This window comes from Gigantopelta aegis, chromosome 10, assembly GCF_016097555.1.
Source record: "Gigantopelta aegis isolate Gae_Host chromosome 10, Gae_host_genome, whole genome shotgun sequence".
NCBI classification, from domain to species: Eukaryota; Metazoa; Mollusca; class Gastropoda; order Neomphalida; family Peltospiridae; genus Gigantopelta; species Gigantopelta aegis.
The window spans coordinates 81334940-81345669 of record NC_054708.1 but is presented as its reverse complement, the minus strand read 5'-3'; the positions used below and the strand labels follow the sequence as shown (position 1 = coordinate 81345669).

At 39.2% G+C, this 10730-nt stretch overlaps 1 protein-coding gene across 1 annotated transcript; it reads left to right on the top strand.

Moving 5' to 3' along the window:
- The first annotated feature begins 1543 nt into the window (after positions 1-1543).
- Positions 1544-10247, top strand: LOC121383848. Its single transcript, XM_041513946.1, has 5 exons — positions 1544-1564; positions 1773-2018; positions 9037-9145; positions 9380-9607; positions 9849-10247. The coding sequence occupies exons 1-5, from the start codon at positions 1544-1546 to the stop codon at positions 10034-10036; spliced, it is 792 nt and encodes a 263-aa protein (XP_041369880.1). The 3' UTR covers positions 10037-10247.
- Positions 10248-10730: the final 483 nt, after the last annotated feature.

The window sequence follows — 10730 nt, the reverse complement described above, 5'->3', positions numbered from 1 at the left end:
AAAATGTCTTGGCTTGTACCCCCTCCCAATAGAGAATATGTACCCCACTTGAGACCGTGCCCAACCCTACTTCGGATATTGTTCCTGGTGGACTGATCTACGGCTAGTCCAAAGCGGAAGTATCTGAAATTATGTGGTTCTTGGTGTGCGATTTTAGAACCCGTCAACCCACAGTTACCTCCCTGCAACGTATACGTGTGACTGATGTTGTCAGCTTTGAGCAACGCTTCGTATTTCGAGGGGAGATAATCTCTTTCTAGATAGACTTCGGCTATCGCCATGACGTCTTGATAGTCGTCCAGAGTTGCCTCCCTGCAAATGAGGGTGCGTTTCATGTTACACATGCAATACAAAGGCAGTTACAGAAGTTAGCACTTGGAGGGCGGCGGTGTGGTGGTTGTGGTGGATGTCATTTAGATAGTAGAATCCGATAGTGCTTCCATCTATTACAATATGTAACAACCCTGACCTTGGGAATAAAACTAGTGTATAGACAAGAGGTTGAAACTAATGCAGGGCTCCCCAAAAATGGAACTGCGATTTTCTGCAAAAATGACGGTTGATTAAAAAAACAAAAACATTAATAAAATCTAATGGAATTCGACCTCCCCAGAGGTGCCACACTTGTTAGTGATGGACTGCCTGGGTGTGTTGATACGCTGCTTATATCAGTTTTTTTAGTAAACGTTAACATTATCGGCAATAGGAATTTATTTGGTCTATTGGAACCTCTATACCTTTATCTGTCGGGGGTTATAATGACATAAAATGACTTTCGTGAATCCGTCCGTTTATTTGTGAGGCCCATCAGCAGTTTTGTGATGATGATGTAATATAAATAAGTAGATGAATATTTGTTTTATTGTAATTATAAATTACATCTAACTAGTGTATAATATGGTTATTTCGACACCAACGTCCTTAACAAGGCCACGATACGTGGACATTGATAGCAGCTTAGGCCTTGCTTTCTTTTCGCGAAGTACTATTCCAAATTGTCCATAGCCCGCCATAAATAGCCAGCCTTCTCAGACTCTCGTTTTGAGTAGCATATGGAGACCAGTGTCGGTAAGCATTCGGTTCTAAAGTTATCCAAATAGCTATCTTTGTATTAGTATCTCTACGCTTCAAATGAGCACTAAACTGGCTGCTATTTAGCAACGTTTCCCGCACACGCGTCTAGGCACACAGCTGTCAATTCATGAGTGATACCTTTGATAAACTATGCACAAAAAAATTAAGATCTGAATTAAGGTATAAAGGCATGGAACAATAGCTCAAATCGGTCCAACAAGAGATATACCATGTATCCCAAAATTATTACGATATCAAAGATGAGAAATGCGAACTCTACGATGAAATAATGTATAAATGTCCAAGAGAGAATACCAAAGAGGTTCTGAAGGAATTCATAAATAAATCTCAGATGATATCCCCGTACAGGTTACCCACAGATTAGGATCGTATCGCGATTACGTTGCACAACGCAAACCGCGCACGATCGTTGTCCACTTTGAACTACTGAAACATAAAAACATTAAAAATGCGGCTAGGAAACTACCAGGTAAGCCCTTCGGAATCAACGATCGGTACCATCAGGGAATAGCAGAGAGAGGAGGAAGGTGTTATTGTCACAGAAAAGATTAGTTTCATGTATTTTATGATGTTAGAGGGGGTTTATATAATAAATGCCCAATATTTTGTCCATATCTGGTAGAGCATGAGCATACTGGGTAAATTGTGAAAACGTTGTCATAACTTTTTATGAGCAGTATATTGAGTTTCTTCAGTGGGAAATTAAGCTGCAGGTAAAAAGCATGCAGGCTGTGGGAAAGGTAAACGTCACCTGTCTGTTCATCAGTGCATTTGCCAAGAAGGTTTCCAGCAGGCAAGTTGACTGGGAAATGGCTCTTAGGAGCTTTGGGTTTGAGCGTGAGCCAGAACCACGAGAACCTTTGGGTTTGAGCGTGAGCCAGAACCATGAGAAGTATGTGAGCTACGAGAGCTATGATAGCTATGTGAGCTATAACTGGGTGTGAGGGATGACACAGATGTGACCAGCGGAACTGTAGGAGAACCATCTGTAAGAGATGTCTACAGACTAGCGTGGTGGCGGACTGTTATTAGGATATCTGCAAGAGATGTCAACAGCCAACCATCCAAGATGTGCTAGTGTCTGGTCGTCATCAAGATATTGATAGTATTCGCAATGACAGTGAATTTCAGATGAGTTTATACTGATACAAACTGAACTGGTTTAAAATGATTATTTAACTAAGGCTCGAACATTGACTAGAAGCTAGTTGGCTCAGACTGGTTTACCATGGACACCAGAATACAGTTTTTTTTTTTTGGGGGGGGGGGGTTTAATTTAAGGTTGGGGTAGTGATGTTTGGAGTGAAATCGTCATTGTGTATATTTATATTTTGTGTATAAATTTGTTGAAATGTTTTGTTGCTTGACTTGTTTCTTGGACAATATGTCTTACTGATAGTCAATCTCTCGTCCATCTGTGACAGTTATACCCTATATACTAAGAACTCAAAAAGAATAATAAAAAAGCTTTTCTCAAAGTAGACCGGTTGAATATAGAGGCAAGGAATACATACAGAATGCGTGGAATGCCTCACTGACCAGGACTAGACCTCCGGACACAATCACCCCAGAGAGCAACACAGCTCCACCTAGCAAAAAGAACAGAGTGGTAACCCCCAGCAGACAACATTCGAGGACAGGAACCGTTTGATGCCCTTAGTACACTTGATTAGGGAAGTCATGGAGTTGCTGTATGTGCATCCTCTCAAATAACTGTACCTAGCTGTAATGTGTTTACCCAACGAAATGAACAAAGATGTCTGGTGGTATAGCTATTGGAATAAGACACGAACTAGTCCGCTGACCTGTGGTAATCTAAACATAAAGATAGCTGTTCTGGACGGCTGAAAACGTCTGAACAACATTTGATTCAGACTAGAAATACCTATGAGGTTTTGGATGATGAGATGGAAATCTCGTCATATGCGCATTTAAAGTATCATCCCCTGCAAGTACTATAACTTCATCGTGGTGCAGGGGTGAAACATTCTCTATGAGAATGACTAATACAGTACAACTCCCCTTTTGGAGCACCTTGTTGACTGTGGAGTGCATCCCGTAATGCTGGATGATGGGATCCTTGTGGTTGAGTTGGGGTGGGGTGGGGGGGATATCTACGGGTATGTTTTCTGGCACACATCACTTTGACCTGGAGTTCAGCCAGACGGGTAGTCAGGGAGGCCCGACCTAATCAATCGGCTGGTCACGCCATGCTCAAGAGCAAACAACTTTTCGTTTGTTATATTAGCCAAGAACAACTATTGCTCGAATGACAATGTGTATTCGTTGCTCTTGCAGCGGTGGCTAGGGTCAAGTAGGTGATTTATCGTGTGTGTTTTTTTATTGCCTGAGTATATCAACCATGTATCCTTGGCATGAGTGGCTGGTGGTTATCCGCAGCTTCGTGTCCCCTTATTGGACTGTGATGGGTGGGGCATGGTTGAGGAATTCATGACTCTACATTATGTGTAAAAACAACACTCAAACTTCAGATGAGACCTTGAAAAAGGGTCGATACCGAGGCTGCGGATTCCTCGTCATGTGATGCTGGCCGAGGTTCCTGGTCATCAGTTCGTCTGTTGATGGGGCCTTGAGCAAATTATGTCCATTTGCTATTCAGAAGGGGCTTTGCTGGCGAGCTAAAGGCTGCTAAAAACTGAAATGTAGTTCGTTACTGGTAGAATGTTTGACTGAGAGGCATTCATCGTGTCTTCTCAGTATCACCTCATTGTGTAATGTGCCAGTAAAAGTATCACCTCACGCCTTCACCAATACATCGAAGGGGATAGTCCGGTCACGAGATCTGGAAGGAGTCACCGAAGATGAAATAACTGAACATTTATCATCGCAGGGTGTGACATCGGTGAAACGGATTAAAGGGACATTCCTGAGTTTGCTGCAATTTTTAAGATGTTATTGACTAACAGAGACTTTTTGACGACTGTAATTACATATCAAATATATTTTTCTGCATAAAATATTAGTGGCTGCATATCAAACGCGTTTCTGATCGTTCTAATATTTGTACTAGGTTAAATTTCATTTTCCAGAAACACATTGAATACACAGACACTGATATTCTAAACAAGAAAACAGATTTAATATGTAAGTTTAATCGTAGAAATATTTTATTAGTTGGAAACATCTTACAATGCAGCAAACTTGGGAATGTCCCTTTAAGATTCGTCGTAACAATGAGTTTGTTCCACCGAATACTTTGACCTTAACCTTCAATACACCAGTCCTTCCTCAATCAATTAAAGCCGGATATCTCAGTATATCTGTTGTACCATTTATATCGAATCCCTTACGCTGTTTTACATGTCAGACGTTTGGCCATGGTCAAACTGACATGTGCTCGTTGTGGTCAGTTTGACTATGACAGCAAAACATGTACTAATGACATTACAGTCAAACCTGCCTTAAGCGGCCACCTTTTTTCCTCCCAAACGATTTATAATGTAAATGTACCTATAATAAGCGGTCACCTGTCTAACGCGGCCAGCGGCCACCTAAATCGGATCCCAAATCGCCAAAATACCTGTATTAAGCGGCCACTTATTATTACAATACACCGCATGAAGTAGAAAGTAAATAATTAAATGGAAAAAGAAAACAAACTTGTTGAGAACGGTTAATTTAATACATTCCATTTGCATTATTTTTAAAGTAGACGACATGTCAAAAGTTGATTTATAGTCAACTGTGAAGCACACATCCGTTGATTAGCAGTACAGACGGTAAAACAAGAAACAACAAGAAATGTGTTAAAGACCATATATGTGGCAACCTGTACTCAGCGGCCACCTGTCTTAAGCGGCCACTTTTATCTACTCCCATGTGTGACCGCTTAAGACAGGGTTGACTGTATTTGTATATTTGTATAAACTGTAAGGGAAACCATTTTGCATATTCGCGAGAATGTGCAAGATGGAAATTCGAGAAAAGGGTACAACAGATTAAAGTTGACAAAAACTTGCTATTTCCTGAGGCTAGAAAACTTGTGGAAACAGAAACACATGTCGTAGCAGGTAAATCATATGCTATGGCAGTCAAGATTTCCACAAGAAGTATTTCAACTAAAACTGACATCACTTGGCGATATGTTGAGGCTAAATATCGAAAGATTTCTGATATATGTAAACACCCCCCCCCCCCCCCCCCCCCCCCCCCCCCCCCCCCCCCCCTGCTAAACAGGCTAATAAGGCAGACCAGAAACACAACGAAGTTTCGCAGAAGCAGCAGGGAGCTTTAAAAACACCAAAAACGTCTACAAAGGTTACACAAGTGTTTCTGGATTCACGCCCTATATGTCCTCGTCAGTCAGGAAAGGAAAACAATCCAGTAAGGAGTACTCTTCGGGACGTTTGAAAAACATTTGAGATGTGTTCTGTCCCGATAAGTAATTCGTTTGATCCTTTCGCTATGGATGTGGGTGATGAGATGTATGATTTGCCTCAACTTCACTCGCGATCGAAATCAAAGGAAAAAACGAACATTAATCCCATACGTCACTCAGTCATTCAGTAGAATTGCCGTTCACTTAGGCCCAATATTTATAACTTAAGTCTTTTAATTCAAAAACATAATCCTGATCATATTACAATGAGAGGATTTAACCTCTATCATAAGTTTCAGGAAACTGAAAATTGAGGTGTTAACGGAAACATTCCTCAGAGTATAGTAACATTAACTACACATTTACAAGCTGTGGCTATGTTCAGTTTATGTATCTCCTCGAACTCATTTAAATTTTAATCCTAGAGATCGTCAATATCTTATTAACTAGCTCACTACTCTCTTCATTATTATGGGATATTTTAATGGTCACCTCACTTTGTGGGGATGTGAAGATGTCAATATTAGAGGTAAACAATTGGAAGACTTTATTGTCAATAATGACTTAATTTTATTTAATGATAAAAGTCATACGTATTTTCATTCTGCAAATGGATCTTTCACTTCTATAGATTTAACTCTTTGTGGTCCTTCAATTTGTGTTGATTTCTCTTGGAAAGTTGGTCCAGAACCTTGTGGTAGTGACCACTTTCCCATTATTTTGGAGAATGATGGACCTACATCACTTGAAAAGGTTCAAAGGTGGATGTTGACTAAGGCAAATTGGGGTCAGTTTCAGCATCTGTGCAACACTGGCCGGCCTCGGTGGCGTCGTGGTTAGGCCATCGATCTACAGGCTGGTAGGTACTGGGCTCGAATCCCAGTCGAGGCATGGGATTTTTAATCCAGATACCGACTCCAAACCCTGAGTGAGTGCTCCACAAGCCTCAATGGGCAGGTGTAAACCACTTGTACCGACCAGTGATCCATAACTGGTTCAACAAAGGCCATGATTTGTGCTATCCTGCCTGTGGGAAGCGCAAATAAAAGATGCCTTGCTGCCTGTCGTAAAAGAGTAGCCTATGTGGCGACAGCGGGTTTCCTCTAAAAAACAATGTCAGAATGACCATATGTTTGACGTCCAATAGCCGATGATAAGATAAAAAAAATCAATGTGCTCTAGTGGCGTCGTTAAATAAAACAAACTTTACTGTGCAGCACTCGACTGCAACGATTTGCCATTACTGATGCTCATAATTCCATGTCTTTGTTCACTTCTGTCTTAAAGGACATTGTAGATAAAACTATTCCTAATGACTTCGGCAGTAAAAAGCGTTTCAATAAACCATGGTTTAATGATACATGAAAAGATGCACTCAAACAGCGAAACAGATTCCTTGAGAGGTTCAAACGTGAACCTACTGGGGATAACCTGGATGAATTTCGTATTGTTATGTCTAAGGCTCGCATACAGATCAGACAGAGTAAGAATACATGTACGTCTTGGAGAAATTTTGTCTCCAAGTTGAATTCACAAGCATCAGTGAAATCTGTCTGAATAGGATCCGTAAAATCAAAGGTAAACAATCCAGTAATACAGTTCATCATTTGTTTTGTCATTGATACGGATGTCACATCTCATCGTGACATTGCCAATGCATTGGCAGACAATTTTATTCATAATTCATCCTCTGTATTCAGTACAGATGCTTTTACATCTGTTCGAAATAAAGCTGAAAAGTAGCCCATCAGTTTTTCATCTGAAAATGCTGAAGTGTACAATAGGCCCTTCTCAATGGAGGAATTGCAGGTTGCTCTTCGTAGAGATAGACCATGCTACTTCAGTAGGACCAGATGAAATCCATTATCTGTTATTAAAACATTTACCAGAATGATCTTTGGCAGTTCTTTTGAATATTTATAACAACATCTGGATGGAACGAATGATCAATCGTGGACTTGTCTGGTATCTTGAATACCATAATTTGCTTACTAACGTGCAATGTGGGTTCTAATTTAGACATAGCACGGTTGATCAGCTGGTTAGATTTGAAATGTTTTGTAGGGAAGCTTTCATCCATAATCAGCACTTAGTATCATTTTTATTTGGAAAAATCTTATGATACCACGTGGAAGTATGATTCTTCCTGCTTTTATACCTCAATTCTTAAAAGATAGATCTTTTAAAGTCCGATTTCACCCATAGGAGATGAATGTGCCTAAAGGTAGTATCCTGTCTGTAACTTTATTTTCTCTGAAAACTAACAGCATCACCCAGTGTTTAACACCTGGTGTGGATTGCTCGTTATATGACGATGATTTTCTGATTTGCTACAGATCGTCCAATTCCAATATGATCACTCCCATTTTCTAGAGTGGGAGGGGGGGGGGGGGGGGGGGATTCGTCCGAACCCTTCTGCAAAAGCTGAGAACCACGTATTTTCTTCTTTTAAAAAAATATTGCACAATTACTTGATTGCAACTTTCTCATAAAACAATATTTGCTTATCTTCGTCAGTTAGCACTCCTCTTACCAAAGCTGCAGTGTACATGATTCAGAATTTCTAACTAATCTGACAATATCAAAATAATGGAACCTACATGTAGCAAAAAGTTTAATTGTACGTTCTGCTGTATTGACGGGCTCCCATTTTTCTAAGCGGGCTGGGGGGAGGCTGATTTTTGCCCCAATTAAACAAAAATGCCTGTATCTGGATTACAATGTTTATTCATATTAGCATTACTGCCAAACAGCTATATAGGGTTGCAAACGAATCGCCACGTATTTTTACATGGGTTACAACTAATATTTTGGGTACAATAATGAAAATACATGGTGAAAATTGTTCAGGCCAGCTCATTTTCCCCGAATTTCTCTATTGTTTTCGCCCGAATTTGAGGGTTTTCTCCGGGACTGGGAGTGGGGGTGGGGGTGGCAGTTGCCATGTAGATGTCATTTTGATGATATAACGTATCAGTGACAAATATTAAATGGGATGCAATACCTTTTGCCAAAAACATTTCAGGACTACACCTGTAATCTTAACAGGGGCTGCATGTGTTGCCAGTGATTCGTGACGATAGAACATGTATGAACGTAAGGCCACACTTTTTTCTTTTTTCGGATTACGGATCCGCCGACGTTAATTTTGCCAAAATGAAAATAAAATAAAATTCAGTTTTCAGCTGATTTTTATTTTATTTTCCCGCCTACTTATGATTTTTACAGTGGCGGTGTCGGGAAATACGAAATAAATAAAAATGCAAGCCTTGAAATATAAAGCTAAATCAGTATTTACAAGCCCATCCAATTCCAACTCCGTAAGATTTTGTCGGTGCACTTTCAGCTTCGATCCGGAAGTATTTTATTTGGTGCGGTGCAACCTGGAGTGGACTTGAATCCCATCTGAAACGGAGTGCTGAAGAATCGTTCTCTCCCTTGACATTTCATTAATTAATTAATATGTTTATTTAAATTTTATCTTGATGGATTTTTATTAAAAGTAGTACAAAGTATGTTTTGAATGGTGTTTTGAACTCCGAGTTTGCTGTAATTTCATTTCATCTGTCGATAAGTTCGGAATTTAGACCAAATGCATTCAGTATGGCCAATATACGTCACAAAACAACGTGACTGATTCGCCACCATCCAAAACTGCTGATGCTGTTTCTTCAGAGAAAGATAAGAAGAGAAAAGGTCTACTTGTTCAGGGTTTGTATCATCTTTCAGTGTATTCATTTTTTTTTCTCCTAGAAAAATGATTAAATGATTGAAATAATATTTCTTGGAGATACTCACACTTGGCAGTGCATCTGTGTAAAAACAGTTTAGAGCTGCATATATAAAAGACCCCTGGCCCAACCATATATTTCGTTTGAACTAGTATATAAACTTAAATGCAGTTCAACAAGAAGTTTTCAATTTCATTAATATTTAATTTTTAAGGCAAGGTGTGGACATTCATCATTTGCCACGAATGCGGAAAACGACGTGTTGTATACTCTGGACGAAAATTGACAGCAGGGCAAGCGATGGCACTCGAAAGACTACAGGAAGAAGTCAATTATTCCTGTGGGTCCAGCCTTTTTCTGGAAGGGTCTGAATTTGCTGATGTAGTTGTCGCGAGGGAAGGCATCAACTGCAACTCCAACATTGAAACAACATATTTTGCCGGTATTGAAGTTTTAAACTCAGAGGGTATCCCTTTGTAAAATCAGACAACTTTAAAACAGTTTGGTTCAATTTATCAAATTTTTGCATCAAACCATATCATAAGAAAGCCAGCTTCCTTCTTCCAGCAGTATCAAAATGAATTTTAATAGTATTTTTAAGCATTTCCTCATGATACCACAAATTATGATTTCCTCCAAATGCATAGCTAAAATTTGATGTGGTTTTGTTTTGTATTCTACAGGGAAAACTGCTGTCTTCGATGACATCTGCTTCTTCTGTGGCGATGATCATGTGGCAGAAACTCCAGAAATCGTGGAGCTGCAACGTGAGTATGGAATAGTCCGACCAATGTGCACTACTTGCCTTTCCTCTGGGAAAAAGCCAGTGGTAAGAAATGCAAATAGAGTGATGAAGAAACAGAAGAAATGAATCCATCAATAGACAGTGATATTTACAGTGCCTTTAGTTTCATGTTGTTTTCTTCTGAAATGGTAATAAAACAATTTGTATCTTTTTTAAATCTTGGCTTGTTCTTTTTAAATTCCTTTGGGGCTGGTGGATAGTAGTTTCCTCTCATACACAGCATGTAATACCTGGCTTCAGTATGTCAAGGCTGGGAACTTTTTTGGATCTTTTTTAGTTTTAGTTCTCCTCCATCCCGAACGTCTTACTGAAAACATCCGTAATACAAAAAATAATAATAATAATAATAATAACAACAGGAATTGGGTGAATTTTATTTTTATTTTTATTCCATCCTCCGACATTGCCTCCTTCAAAAATAAATCCGTAATCCTAAAAAACCCAAAGTGTGGCCTAATGTGCTTTCGGTGGGTTTTTTTAATATAAATATGTTCATTAGTTCATTTAATAATGAACAATCATAGTTCTGAGGTACCTTTCTTGTTACTAAGGCTATAATAATAAATTGCCAAAAGTATTTAACATATACCCCTAACTCCTGTTGCGTGCTAGAATTTCATTATTTTAAACACAAACAAAAATAAATAACCTTAAAGGGACATTCCCGAGTTTGCTGCATTGTAAGATGTTTCCGAAAAATAAAATATTTCTACGATTAAACTTACATATTAAATATATTTTCTTGTTTAGAATATCAGTG

Excerpts from the sequence above, each read along its gene's own strand:
- LOC121383848 (XM_041513946.1), top strand. The coding sequence starts at position 1,544 with ATGCGGCTAGGAAACTACCAG. Across the intron at positions 1,565-1,772 it reads TGCGGCTAGGAAACTACCAG|TATATTGAGTTTCTTCAGTG; the intron begins GTAAGCCCTTCG and ends TTTTATGAGCAG. Across the intron at positions 2,019-9,036 it reads ACGAGAGCTATGATAGCTAT|TATGGCCAATATACGTCACA; the intron begins GTGAGCTATAAC and ends AAATGCATTCAG.